The 15295-nt window shown below is 45.3% G+C and overlaps 1 protein-coding gene across 4 annotated transcripts in view; it reads left to right on the top strand.

The window, feature by feature from the left end:
- BCAR1 (BCAR1 scaffold protein, Cas family member) overlaps positions 1-15295 on the top strand; it is a 198713-nt gene that overhangs the window by 146325 nt on the left and 37093 nt on the right. For all 4 annotated transcript variants that reach the window (XM_073576221.1, XM_073576220.1, XM_073576224.1 and 1 more), the window contains one exon: positions 13293-13451. In XM_073576221.1, the coding sequence (XP_073432322.1) occupies positions 13293-13451 (159 nt within the window). The remainder of the gene's footprint in view (positions 1-13292; positions 13452-15295) is intronic.

The raw sequence follows: 15295 nt of genomic DNA, 5'->3' as shown, positions 1-15295 counted from the left end.
CCTACAGAGACTTCACGGCGTAAACTCCTCCACCCCTTCCCACTCGACCTTTGAGATTGTAATAATGAGAAAACCTAGAGGGACACTCCTCCTCTTACGTGTAACCGCGTCTTCTGTGCATCATAAAGAATAGGTTCACTGCCCGTAAAATGTCGCCAAAAAGAAAAACCTTCCACCAAAAAGTCCTTTTATGATTATAATGTGGCTACAGTGTCCAACTAGTGCTCCAAATAAGTAAAGAGCTCATAGGGTAGAATTAGCCATTGGCCGCGTTCCAACTACTATAATATCATAGACTGAGGTTGCGCTGACCCAGCAATTCGGAGATAGAAAGAGGAAATTTACAATCCTGCTCATTGTTACTGTACAATATCTTCAGAAATAAAAAAAATGGAAATGCACCACTGTTATATCCTCAGGATTTTTTAGTTAGTTTTCCAAAGTAATACAACAATAAAACATTGTTTTTCCACTTAAATGTTGCAATTTCAAAGAATAAACAGAATGAACAGCATGTGTGGCAATAAAGGCGCCGATATCAATACTTGGTTGCACACCCTTTGGTATTGATGACAGCCTCCAAACATTTCTTGTAGCCATCTATGAGCTTCTCGCACTTCTCAGCTGGTATTTTCTCCCACTCTTCCTTTGCAGTTTGTTCAAGCTCTTGCATGTTTGCATGGTTCTTTTTCTCAATGGCAGATTTCAGCTCACCCCAAAGATTTTCAATGGGATTGAGGTCAGGACTCATTGCTGGCCATTTTAAAACTCTGTTTTTTCTTTTTCATCCATTCCTGTGGACTTTTGGATGTGAATGTGTGCTTTGCATCATTGTCGTGCTGGAGGACCCATGATCTTCAACTCAAAGAAAGTTTTCTTACACTGGGTAGGACATTTCGCTCTAAAATCTCTTAACAATTCTCCAACTTCATGATTCCTGTGATACGTTCAAGGCCTCCAGTACCAGATACAGCAAAGCAACCCCACAACATTATGGATCTTCCACCATGCTTTATTGTTGGTAGGGTGTTCTTTTTCTTATAAGCTTCATTGCGCCATCTGTAAACAAACTGTTGCTGTGAGTTGCCAAAGAGCTCTATCTTTGTTCCATCTGTCCACAGAACATTTTCCCAGAATTATTGTGGTTTGTCAAGGTACTCTTTGGCAAAGGTCAGTCATTCCTTTATATGTCCTTTCTTCAGCAATGGTTTCTTCCTTGGCCTTCGTCCATAAACTCTGCTTGGTTTAGTGTGCGATGTATGCTACTTGTTGAAATCATGAGCCCAGACTGTTCCAGGTCGGCCTTCAGGTCTTTGAGTGTTTGACGTTGTCTTTTTTCCACCATTTGCACCAAACTTCGAAGACATCTCTTGTCAGTTTTCCTCTTCCCCCACATTCATGGAGAATCTTGACGGTTCCATGCTTGGCAAACTTCTAATAAAAATGCAAACTGTTGAAACTGGGATTCCATGGTCCTTGGAGATGGCCTTATATCCTTTGGAAGTCTTGTGTTTGCTAATAATAGCATGTTACTTTTTAAATCACTGAAGTTATCATTCCTTCAGTAATTCATATCACGTGAGCTCTGACATTTAATCACAGGTGTGATTCACAATATTATTGTGAAATTTTATTGTATGAAATAAGTATTTGATCACTTACCAACCAGCAAGACTTCTGGCTCTCACAGACCTGTTAGTTTTTTGTTAACAAGCCCTCCTACTCTGCACTCATCTGTATTAATTGCACGTGTTTGAACTCTTTACTTGTATAAAAGACACCTGTCCACACAATCACACTCCAACCTCTCCGCCATGGCCAAGGCAAAAGAGCTGTAAAAGGACACTAGGGACAAAATTGTAGACCTGCACAAGGCTGAGATGGGCTACAGGTCAATAGGGAAGTAGTTTAGTGAAAAAGGCATCAATTCTTGGTGCAATTATTAAAAATGGAAGAAACAAAAGATGACTGTCAGGCTTCCTTGGTCTCGGGCTCCATGCAAGTGTAAGGGAGGGACAGGACTGTAGTCGTGACCCGGATAACCGCAATATCGAGGTCCAGTCCTTTCCCTACAGAAAATTGTACTCTTTTCTCTGGCGTACCTGCATCTCCAGATTCAGCTTATTCTGGGCACTTCCCAGGCAACGACGATCCCTCTTTCAGGCGACCCCCAGCAATGGAAACACAGTCCAAGTTAAAGTTAACACTTTCTTTACTGAGTACTTCACACATTATATCCACAGCTGGTACACTGTGACATTTACTTGTTTCCTCATCTTTCCCTTTCTGGCTGTTGCTTCTGTGCAGCACATGCCCGGACCAGACCGTCCTAGACTGCTCCCCAGTTCCTTCCTGGATTAACCTCGCCATGATGACAATTCCTTCTGCCTGTTTCGCCCCAGACTCGAAATCATCAGCCACCAGGTTCGGTTGCCTCTGGTAAAGCATCTGGCCCGTCTGTACCGAACTCGTCGAACCTCCAACTCCCTTCACTTCAGCTGTCCAGCCAACTCCTGACCTAAAAGCATTGTCCCAGGCGACAAGTCTACAAATCTTTCCGTTTCTGTACTGGCCCACTGCTAAGACACACAGTGTCCGCGGGTAACGTGGGCTGCAGCACTTGAATGTTGAGTGGCTGCCAAGCTGTCCGGGCCTATAGCCCATGTGGACACTAGGGCACCCTGGCCCCATCTGACCTAACCAACTATCTTCTTACTACCCAGCAGCCCCTCCTACACTTAACCCTCTAAGAACGTCCTATCAGCTATACCTATAGAGCCCACTAGTATGTCCCTGTCACGGTCCCCGCTGGTACTTACCAGCGCAGTCCCGTGCCTGAGCTTGTTCCTGCTCTTCTGCGTGCTTTGCAGCACGCCCCTGCTCTCTGGCGCGTCCCCACTGCTGGCATCCTGAGTTCCCGGCGCGTCTGCACCTTGCGCATGCACACTGGCATTTCCTCCATCTCACGGGTCCCTGGGAGCTCTGATCCAGTAGCGCCGCCGTCAACATGGCGGTGCCCACCCAGTATTTCTGTGCGGCGTCGGGCCAGGTAAGACGCCTCATTTTCGTATGCGTTGGCATCTGGTGCTAGCGATCCTCCTGCCCTCAGGCCCCAGTATCTTTGTCTTGTAGTCTTGCCTGCGCAATTCTTGTTGTCGTTTTGTGTCTCTGTCCTGCCTGCCTTGCCCTGTGCTTCTGCCGTACTTTTTTTCCCTGCATCTCCTTCATACCCTCTTGTCCAACACCTCTGTCTCGTCTGTCAGGTTGTGTCTCTACCGCCCTTGTCTGTATTGGTACCTGTCCTACCATTCTTGTGCCCTTAGTGTCCTCTGCATCATCGTTACCCTCTGGTTCTCTCTTGCAGCCTCCAGCCTCTGCCAGTCCCAGGTGCTCTCTTGCTCCTCAGTCCCCAAAGCCTCCTGGCCTATAGCAGCACTCATTCCTCACCTCTGTCTCTATCTCGGTGTTGCCCTAAGTTGCCCCTTTGGCTCCAGCCTTTACGGTTCCATCTCCCTTGGGCCTGCCCCTAACACTCCCTGTATAGGGAGTGGTTCCACCTGGTCCGCTCGCCCTCTGGAGCAGCTACCCAGAGGGTCCACTTCCGGGTTCCTCCCAAGCATCCTACACCGTAACAGCACCCATCTAGTGGCCCATGACAGAACTACACTTACCCATGACTGCAAACTATATACTAAAGTGCCCTCCTATAATGTCCCCAAATGGATGCACTAACTTACCCTAACTGTACATGCACAACAGACACATAATATTATACAATAATATAATACAGACAATATATTACAGCTTTCTACAAAATGTAGAACACATACATGTGATAATACTATTACAGATGCGATAATACACAATTTATATGTAGCAGTACCGCAGGCATTTATCACAGACACATTTGTAAACATAATAACCGGAAGACAATCAGAGTGAAGGGAAGCAAGACAGACATCACATCTCACCCCCTTACACAAGATCTCTCTCCGTGGGGTAAGCATGATTCTGAGAAAGGTCAAGAATCAGACCAGAAATACAAGGACCTGGTCAATGACCTGAAGAGAGTTGGGACTACAGTTTTAAACATTACCATTAGTAACACACTACACTGTCATGGATTAAAATCCTGCAGGGCACGCAAGGTCCTCCTGCTCAGGCCAGCACATGTCCAGGCCTGTTTAAAGTTCACCAATGACCATCTGCATGATCCAGAGGAGGCATGGGAGAAGGTTATGTGGTTAGATGAGACCAGAATAGAACTTTTTGGTATCCACTTGCCATGTTTGGAGGAAGAAGGATGAATACATCCCCAAGAACACCATCCTAACCATGAAGCATGGTGGGGGAAACATCATACCGTACTTTGGGGGTGCTTTTCTGTAAAGGGGAAAAGACGACTGCGCCGTATTGAAGGGAGGCTGGATGGGGTCATGTATCATGAGATTTGGCCAACAACCTCCTTCCCTCAGTAAGAGCATTAAATATGGGTCGTGGCTGGATCTTTCAGCATGACACACAGCCAGGACAACTAAGGAGTGGCTCCGTAAGAAGCATTTCAAGGATCTGGAGTGGCCTAGCCAATTTTTAGACCTGAACCCAATAGAAAATCTTTGGAGGGAGCTGAAACTCATTGTTGCCCAGCGACAACCCCAAAACCTGAAAGATCTGGAGAAGATCTGTATGGAGGAGAGGGCCTAAATCCCTGCCGCAGTGTGTGCAAACTTGGTCAAGAACTACAGGAATCGTCTGACCTCTGTAATTGCAAACAAAGGTTCCTGTACCAAATATTAAGTTCTGTTTTACTATTGTATCAAATAATGAATTTGCATTTTATTGCATGAAATATGTAGAAATCATACAAAGTTCGCCCACACTTGCGTATAATAAATCGGTCCCATTCTCATCCGTGTTCTGTCCATGCGCTATCCTTGTGCTGTCTGTGTTCAGTACTTGTGCTCTCCGGTGACACAGGGCATTTAGGGACAGCGGGCGGGATCAGCTGGGTAGGACAGTAATGTGCACCTAGCCTACAAACGTAAGATTACATTTGGTAGCTACAATGAACCAACATGTCCTCCTTGTCAGGAAATGTAATTACATGGCATCGCTAAGTCAGCGCCGAGCTCTGTGATGGCGTCTTATTGAGGAGTCTAATCTCTGGAACGTCCTGTTTTATTAGCGTCATCGCCAACTGCAACACAACTTCCTGCCCAGAAAGATCTGGTCATTTTCCTGCTCTAAAGGAACTGTAAACCTAGAAATGAATGTGTAAATAAACAAGACATATAGTTTTCCTCACTGTTTGTTAGTCTCTAGCATTTTTTGCATGAATTGTATGACCCCAAAACAATCAGTCATGTAGAAATCCTGCAAAGAACACAGGGGTTAAAAGGAATCTGTCACCAGGTATTTGAGAGCAGCATATTGTAGGGACAGAGACCCTGATTCCAACCATGTATCAATAACTGTTGTAGTTTGAACAAAATCAGTGTTTTATCAGCAGGAGATTATCACTACTGGACTAGGTGCCTCCTAGTCAGCGGCTCTGTATAACTTTAGCCCCAGCACTGACTGGCAGCTTTCTGTCAATGACTAGAGTACACAGAAAACTACCAATCAGCGGTGGGGGGGAGATTATACAGAGCTCAGGATTTAGAGCTCTGCTAAATCTGCTGCAGAAAAAACAAGCATTGTATCAAAATGACAGCAAGCAGCCCAGTAAGTGGTACATCGCTGGAATCAGGGTCTCAGACCCAACATTATGTTGCAAAAACCTGGTGACAGATTCCCTCTAATCTGCTGATTAATTGTATTTTTGGGTAAATGCCAGCCCTCTTTAGGAAGGGGTCATGGCTTAGCAAACCTTTCCATACTACAGACAGGGCAGAGGGGGGAGGCTCCTATCTTGTGATCACGCCTAGGACAGTGAGGAAGAGGAGGGCACATTTCCTTTTGATTGTAATTGGATCAGAGTAAAGCTCTGTTCACATGTATAGTCATCGTCCGTTAAAATCTGGATGTATCCGTTACAAAGAGAGCAAAGCCGGGTGCAAAATGGAAGCCATCCCGAATGATCAATTTCCCATAGACTTCACTGTTATAAAAAAAAGGGATCCAGTTGTTTTGGCCTGATGAAAATAATGGGGCGACACGGTGGCTCAGTGGTTAGCACTGTTGCTTTGCAGCGCCGGGGTCCTGCGTTTATATCCCACCAAGGACAACATTTGCCTGGAGTTTGTATGTTCTCCCCATGTTTGTCTGGGTTTCCTGCCACACCTCAAAGACAGTATGTCTAAGGGCAGAAGACATGCGCTGTGTTGTTTGCTCCTTTTCGGATGAGTGTCTGCAGTAACACACCATGACTGCCGCTACATTTAATAAAAGATCCTGGGTTCTGGATGAAACAGCCGGCATTGTATTCAGTGTAAAGTTATATCCAAAATAGATGTGACACAATGCTGGGTGTGGAGGGTGTGGACACCGGCGATGGGACCCTCCAGGGAAATGCTGATTTTATCTCGTCAGCTGGAAGAAAAAGTGACGTCCAAGAGCTGGTAGCAATTTTATTGGAGATGTTAGGATATCTGGACATAAAGGAGGAGCTGGTAGGGTTTAGGTATTTGAGCCTTCAAGACACAAGTTTATTAAGAGATGTTTTGGTGCCCTTTCAGGTTGTCGGAAGATCTAATGCCATAGAGAAGGTCTCAGGGTGGGCAGTAATAAGGAAATCCTGGAGCCATGATGATCCAGCGATGTACCTGGTGCCATCTATTAGCGATGTGGATGTGTCGCGGTCCATGATTGCACCAGACAGAACATAAAGTATGCTGCCAATAGCTGTAAATGAAATGTCAGCGAAACGTTGGCCAAGCTCCACCATGTGAATGATTACTACCTGTAAGATCTCAGTACTCAGGCAGCCCTGAAATTACTCCCCTTGGAAACTAATCTAAAGTCATGGAAGGAGACCTCTTAGGATATCTGATTGTATCTGCACAGTAAATTCCCTGGGTGTCTGTGGACAGGAGCGGAGGTGCCAATAACTCCACACAAGGATTACCCCCATTCAGCCGGAATAATCTATGTGGTGCTAATGTGCAGCTCGTCACTACAGAATGCACAAGAATGAACAGGCTCACTCTTCCCTTGGTTATTTTTTTCCACTGTCCTTCGTTTTGTGGCCTATCGGAGGCGGATGGCGAGATGTAGTAGACTGCATGCAAAGTACTGGTGCCTGTCCCATCCGAGTTGGGCTGGCAGAAATGTATGCACATGTTGCAGGAACAACCCATCCTACCATTCTGATACAGTATATGGACGTTTCTGCAATCATTCTACCGCTATATCTGGATCTATAGATAAATCATGCCGGTAGTCTCCTTTTGCATACTTCCGCTACCAATTCCTAGGCCCCTCTCCTTTTGCCACAGCACTGTACAGACATTGACTTACCATATTTATTATTACAGTTATATAGCTCCATCATAATCCACAGCGCTGTACAGACATCGTCTTCACTGTCCCCATTGGTGCACATAGTCTAGATCCCCTATCAGTCTTTGGAGTGCGGTAGGAATGTGGAGACCCTGACGGAAACCCACGCAAAAATGGGGAGGACTTACAATCTCCTTCAGATGTTGTCCTTGGTGGGATCAGTACCCCAGTGCTAACCACTGAGCCACTGTTCTGCCTTAAAGGGAACCTGTCACCTAAAAAAAAAAAAATGCTATAGACCTGTAGATGTGGGGTTAATCTGCAGGTTAATAGCGTTGTGAACCTGCCCGATGCCGGCACTTAGACCTCCATTGCCATGAGGAAATTAACTTTATTCCTCCCGGTAGCATTCCGGTTTCAGTCATCGGGGTGGTGCCGGCTCGGGGTCAGTCTCCGCTCTGTGTATAAAGAGCGGCAGCTATAACTGTGCACCCTGTGCTGACTGACAGCCGGCCCTATTGCTGATCTGCTGTCAGTCAGTGCAGAGAGGGCACAGTTATAGCTACTGCTCTTTATACACAGATCGGTGACTGAACTCGAGACCGGTGCCACCCCCATTACTGAAATGGACCGCTACTCATAGGAATAAAGTTAATTCCCTCCCAATAGTGTGGGTCTAAGTGCTGGCACTGGCAGGTTCACAACACTATTAACCTGCAGATTAACCCCATACCTGCAGGTTAATAGCATTTTTTTCAGGTGACAGGTTCCCTTTAAAGTGAAACTATCATCACAAAGTGGCCGACTGTTTTGTGAGTGTTTTTTTCACATCACAATCCTTATTAAAAAGCTAAAACAAAAACTACATATGTACCGTGGCTCAGTGGTCAGATCCTATACGGATAGCAACTGTAAGCACACCGCGGCAGTTTGATTGACAGCTCTCCCTACACAGATGCGCTGCAGAGTCAGTTGTCAATCATAGCGCCAGGGCGTGCTTACAGTCGGTGCACAGAGTCAATGCATGCCCCCATGACTGAAGCTGGGGGCTGCGAGGAATAAACAAGTTCATCTTCTCCAGTTAGCTGGCCGGTCAGCACGGTATCGCTGTTTACCTACAAACTGATCCTATATCTGCCGCTTTCCGAAGTGACAGGTCGCTTTTAGGGATGGTGAAAAATAAAAATGCTGTCTATGGGTGCTGCCGATATCAAGTAAAAACGAAGATTGGGGGACAGTAAAAAGAAAGTAGATTGAAACAACGCGTTTCGGGGTAGATGTAACTCTTTCATCAGGTACAGATCCCAATGACTTCCAGTGCCAGCTCAGGGGGGCGAACACCTACTCCGTGTCACGGTCACGTGTGTCTGGACGCAGCGAGTACCGCAAGGCGAACCCATGTGACGCACGTGACCCTGGATACACCGCCTCCAGTGGGGCGAATTTAAATAATAAACACGTGCAGCTGGATACACCGCCTCCAACTGGCGAATTTAGACATTATACGTATATACAAGTCTGGAAACCCCGCCTCCAGTAAGGCGAATTTAAACAATAAGGGAAACCTGGGAAACATTAACAATGGTGGGCCCTGCGATAGGGAATAGGGAAGTGGAGACCTCCTGAGCTCCCCTGAGCCAGTGTCCCTGCACTCCTAACGTTCCCTATGCCAGTTCCGCACCGGGCACGCGACAGGAACCTAAAAACCCTAGCTCATGCTGACCTAAACCCTCACTAGGGAATTGGTCGGTGCGGAAACTAATCCCACCACTGCACTAAAACTCACATGAGGAAAGATGACAAAACAGGGGAAACACCACTTAGCTTTGCTTTGTTGCGTACACTCCTAGCAACAGAGCCCACCACCTGTGTGCATCTTCTCCTCCACCCGGATCCATCACCATAACTGGATCCTTCACCATAGTGCAGCCTTGGAGCAGAGTCCACCACCAATTGCAGGTGTCCAGTAACAGAGTCCCAAAGATGAGTTCAGCTCCTGCCCAAAAAGTCAAGCATGCTTGAGTCCAGCTCTCAGCAACCAAGTCCCGCATGCTGAGTGCAACTCTCTTCATAGTCGTCACTCCACCAAGCCACGCAAGCACTTCCTGCCAACACCATAAACTGTGACTCCACCACGCTATGCCAGCCCTTCTTGCAGACCACCTAGCTGCCACTCATCCCCTCTGGCTGGGCTGCGCAGGACTCATGTTCAGCTCCTTCATTCACCCAGGCTTCCTTGTGAACACACAATATCACCAACAGTGATTGAACCCACCTGGCTCCCTTTTATAGAGCCTAACACCTGATTTGTAATTAAGTGCACATTAAACCAAAGAAACTAAAGTTCGATACCACTCACCACCACCGGGCAACTTAGAATGAAACACCATGTGTAATAATTCTAATAGGCACCGGGGGCAATCACATCCCTTTGGCACCTAGCCAAAGGAAGAAAAGTTCAACTTTGTCCATTTAAACTGTCAGATCCAGCCTGGATCATGACATTCCGCCATTGTAACTTCCCTCCTAAAGAATCGCACTATGGAGCCTCCTTTCTGAACAGCATTCCCAATTTATTTTAGGCAGTCCCACACATTATTATATATTACCTTACAATGACAATATACTAATGATTTTACTTATAGCAAATGCTGGTGAACAAGACGATGATTGTAACCTCCAATGTTTTCCCTACAAATCCTGACTGACTGTCCGACTTTGGGTGGTCCGCATGTCTCTTGGCCTGAGCCAGCCCGGGTATGGCCGGCTGCATCGCATGCATCAGTGCTATGGCTTCCCTTGGACTCCATGTGTTTGCTATGGTAACCTGAGGGCGGCTGGTGGGAATGGCAGGCTATTTAGCCATGCACTGCGCTTTGTTCCTGTAACCTAATAAAGACAAGTGGCATAATAGAAATGTCTACCTGACAAAGCAATAGGCAGGACTCCTGTGCTAATAGTGGGATAAGAGACCCCTGGGGCACATGGCTAACCCTACAAGTCTCTGGAAAGAGGCCCTCCATTCATGTCCCCCTCCCCCATGATTTTTTTATGCTCCCGCTATTAATATTTTATGATACCTTGGAATAACAGGGTGGAAATGCTTTGTTTAGAATTGCTAGAAAGCAGCGGTCGCCTCAGCCGCCTTCTTTTAGGTAATTTCACCACTCGGTCATTGTCCTATAATCAGCACATGGCTGACATTAAAGGCGCTCTCCCCTTTGAAATAAGAAAATGTCATTCTGTCATGGCGCATTCATATCGGTAAATGCTCTACAGTATACAAGTCATTTCTCTGCTGCTTGTTACTGGATGGAACCTTATATTCTGCCGTAGAGACCAATGACGCTTACAATCTGCACCAACGATCTGCAACAGTAAGGCCGCGTTCACACGATCAGTATTTGGTCACTTTTTTACCTCAGTATTTGGTGAGTTTTTTACCTCAGTATTTGGTGAGTTTTTTACCTCAGTTTTTTACCTCAGTATTTGTAAGTCACAACCAGTAATGGGTGATAAATCCAGAAGTGGTGACGTGTTTCTATTAGACTTTTCCTCTGATTGTTCCTCTCCTGATTTTGACTTACAGATACTGAGGTAAAAAAACTCACCAAATACTGAACGTGTGACCGCGGCCTAAGGCTACGATCCTACGATGAGCGTTTGCTGAGTTTTTGATGGTGCAGAATTTCTGCTCCTATTATTTAAATTAGATTACTTGCGGTTTTTCATTGCGTTTTTGAGTTGAGTTTTTTTTACATGCGCTTTATCGCGTTTTTGACACTGCGTTTTTTGTCTTTTGTTGGCGTGTCGTGCTTTAAATAAAGCTGCTTTCTTTTTGATACTTCCAGGTATTTGGGTCCGACAAAACAATTTACTTTTATAAATCCCATTCACTTTGCTGAAACTGTAAGACGCTGCAGCCAAAAATATGCCAAAAACTGACAAAAAACTCGTGGGAACGGAGCCTAAAGGTCTCTGAGTCGCTGAGAGTGGATACGTATAGCACACATTATATATATATATATATACATAACACATAACACTGCCGTATAGAGTATTTCCCTGACAATACTGCGACCAGTGCCCCAAAATCTGTCCAATGTACGCTAATGCCACAAGGCCCTACTCAAATAGTGAGCTGGGAACTGACGACCCAGTTATTGATGACGTTAACCCCTTACTGCCATCGGACGGGCTAGTATGTCTGATGGTAGCACCCCTGCTTTGATGTAGGCTCCGACGGTGAGCCCACATCAAAGCCGGGACATGTCAGCTGTTTTGAACAGCTGACATGTGCCCGCAATAGGCGCGGGCGGAATCGCAATCCACCCGCGCCTATTAGCTAGTTAAATGCCACTGTCAATGTCTGACAGCGGCATTTAACATGCGCTTCTGGCCATCGGAACAGAAATACACGCACCGCTGACCCCCGTCACGTGATCGAGGGGTCATCGGTTCGTCGGCATAACAACCAGAGGTCTCCTTGAGATCTCTATGGTTGTTGATGCCGGATTGCTGTGAGCGCCCCCCCGTGGTCAGCGCTCATAGCAATGCAGTAATTCTGCTACATAGAGGCGATCCGAGCCTTGGTTTCTGACCTTAATTCTAAGGTACCTACAGGAGGGATGGAAATTCTGCGGATTTTCCTTGGAAGTAGCAGCCATTTCGGAATTCACCTTCGGGACGTTTTTTTTACAATCTGCAGCATATTAGTTTTTATTACAATTTGTACTATGAATTTTCAGCGTCAAGGGGTGAAATCTTTCGAGAGTTGCGCTGCAAATCCACAGCAACATGAGGATGTGTCTTAAGTATTTTCATTTCTGTTTCAGATCATATACTCCTGATCATTACAGAGTAATATTAATTTAATTAGGTATTTTTTTCTCTCGCTTACATATTTTTATAATTTTTGAAATAATTTGCCACAAAATAACAAATTGCCTGGTATAGTGAAAGGAGTGAACCCTACTGTGACTGAGCAAGAAAGGCTGCAGGGAACTTTGTAAAACTCCAGTGGAGAATGAAATGCAGGCCTGATCCATACACCTCTATGGATGGAGGTCGGGGTTTCCTGTGTTGTAACTCGTCTCCATCTAGTGGTGGCAATGATAATTTACACTATATTTGGCCGCAGAATCGTGTGAACTCCATGTGGTAAGGTTTCTCCTTGTGGAGAGTGACAAGCCAGGTCTGGCATGCCAGTATGTGGAGACTTAAATGCCTTGCATGCTCCTCTGGGAAATTATATATGCAAATAGTCTATACAGAGAGGAAGAGGACTTGAACTCTAGTGCCACCTATTGGAAGTAGAAATCCTAAAAGTCAGTATCAAAACTTTATCAAGCCTTTCCATATGACTTAGGATACAAGCCAAATTAGAATATCAATTTGCAGACACGTGTTTCAGGGTGTTGCCCCTCCTCAGTGCAAAGTATGAGATCTGATTTGGCCAAGTGTGAGGCTAAAACTGGGATCTGAGGGGTAAGGTTCCTCTTTGTAGAGAGTGACATGCCAGGTCTGGCATGTCAGTATGAGGAGGCTTAAACAACCGTGTCTGCAAATTGGGATTCTGGTTTGGCTTTTATCCTAAGTCATATTGCAAGACTCGTTAAAGGGTGATATTGATTTGTAGGATCGCTACTACCAACAGAGACAATTTGCATATTGAACTCTGGTAGAAATTTTGGCTGCTAGTTACCTACCCACAACCCAAGAGCTCCAAACTATATAAACTCTTGGTAAATCCGAATTTGTCCATTTTTTTATTTGTATTGTTTTAATAAAGGGAATGTTGAGATATTCCATTTATGAATTTATATAATTTTGATGTGATTTTCCTTCTACAGGTGGTTCTTCCTACTCGGAAAGGTCAAGTCTATGTGTATGATTCGCCCAAGCCAGAACCACAGGACGAGTATGACATTCCTCGACATCTGCTTCCCGCTGGACCACAGGAGATCTATGATGTTCCCACCAGGTGTTTAGTGAACAACTACAGCCCAGAGGTTTGTTATATCACTAAAACATGTAACCATGTAAAAGTAGGAAGGGACACTCACTACTGAGCCATAAGAAAAGGAGGATGGGGCACTCACCACTAAGCCATATAAAAGTAGGATGGGACACTCACTACTGAGCCATGAAAAAGGAGGATGGGGCACTCACCTCTAAGCCATATAAAAGGAGGCTAGGACACTCACCACTGAGTCATATAAAAGATGAATGGGACACTCACAACTGAGTCATATAAAAGATGAATGGGACACTCACCACTGAGTCATATAAAAGTTGGATGGGACATTCACCACTGAGCCATATAAAAGGAGGCTAGGACACTCACCACTGAGCCATATAAAAGGAGGCTAGGACACTCACCACTGAGTCATATAAAAGATGAATGGGACACTCACAACTGAGTCATATAAAAGATGAATGGGACACTCACCACTGAACCATATAAAAGCTGGATGGGACACTCACCACTGAACCATATAAAAGCTGGATGGGACACTCACCACTGAACCATATAAAAGGAGGCTAGGACACTCACCACTGAGCCATATAAAAGTTGGATGGGACACTCACCACTGAACCATATAAAAGTTGGATGGGACACTCACCACTGAACCATATAAAAGTTGGATGGGACACTCACCACTGAGTCATATAAAAGGAGGCTAGGACACTCACCACTGAGTCATATAAAAGATGAATGGGACACTCACAACTGAGTCATATAAAAGATGAATGGGACACACCACTGAACCATATAAAAGCTGGATGGGACACTCACCACTGAACCATATAAAAGCTGGATGGGACACTCACCACTGAACCATATAAAAGGAGGCTAGGACACTCACCACTGAGCCATATAAAAGTTGGATGGGACACTCACCACTGAACCATATAAAAGCTGGATGGGACACTCACCACTGAACCATATAAAAGGAGGCTAGGACACTCACCACTGAGCCATATAAAAGTTGGATGGGACACTCACCACTGAACCATATAAAAGTTGGATGGGACACTCACCACTGAACCATATAAAAGTTGGATGGGACACTCACCACTGAACCATATAAAAGTTGGATGGGACACTCACCACTGAGTCATATAAAACATGAATGGGACACTCACCACTGAGCCATATAAAACATGAATGGGACACTCACCACTGAGTCATATAAAAGATGAATGGGACACTCACCACTGAACCATATAAAAGTTGGATGGGACACTCACCACTGAGTCATATAAAACATGAATGGGACACTCACCACTGAGTCATATAAAACATGAATGGGACACTCACCACTGAACCATATAAAAGATGAATGGGACACTCACCACTGAGTCATATAAAAGATGAATGGGACACTCACCACTGAGTCATATAAAAGTTGGATGGGACATTCACCACTGAGCCATATAAAAGGAGGCTAGGACACTCACCACTGAGTCATATAAAAGATGAATGGGACACTCACCACTGAACCATATAAAAGCTGGATGGGACACTCACCACTGAGCCATATAAAAGGAGGCTAGCACACTCACCACTGAGTCATATAAAAGATGAATGGGACACTCACAACTGAGTCATATAAAAGATGAATGGGACACACCACTGAACCATATAAAAGGAGGCTAGGACACTCACCACTGAGCCATATAAAAGTTGGATGGGACACTCACCACTGAACCATATAAAAGTTGGATGGGACACTCACCACTGAGTCATATAAAACATGAATGGGACACTCACCACTGAGTCATATAAAACATGAATGGGACACTCACCACTGAGTCATATAAAAGATGAATGGGACACTCACCACTGAGT

Source organism: Dendrobates tinctorius, unplaced genomic scaffold (assembly GCF_039654945.1).
Source record: "Dendrobates tinctorius isolate UK_male_01 unplaced genomic scaffold, ASM3965494v1 ptg000047l, whole genome shotgun sequence".
NCBI classification, from domain to species: Eukaryota; Metazoa; Chordata; class Amphibia; order Anura; family Dendrobatidae; genus Dendrobates; species Dendrobates tinctorius.
The sequence above is the reverse complement of the archived record's forward strand: the minus strand, read 5'-3'. Positions and strand labels throughout refer to the sequence as shown.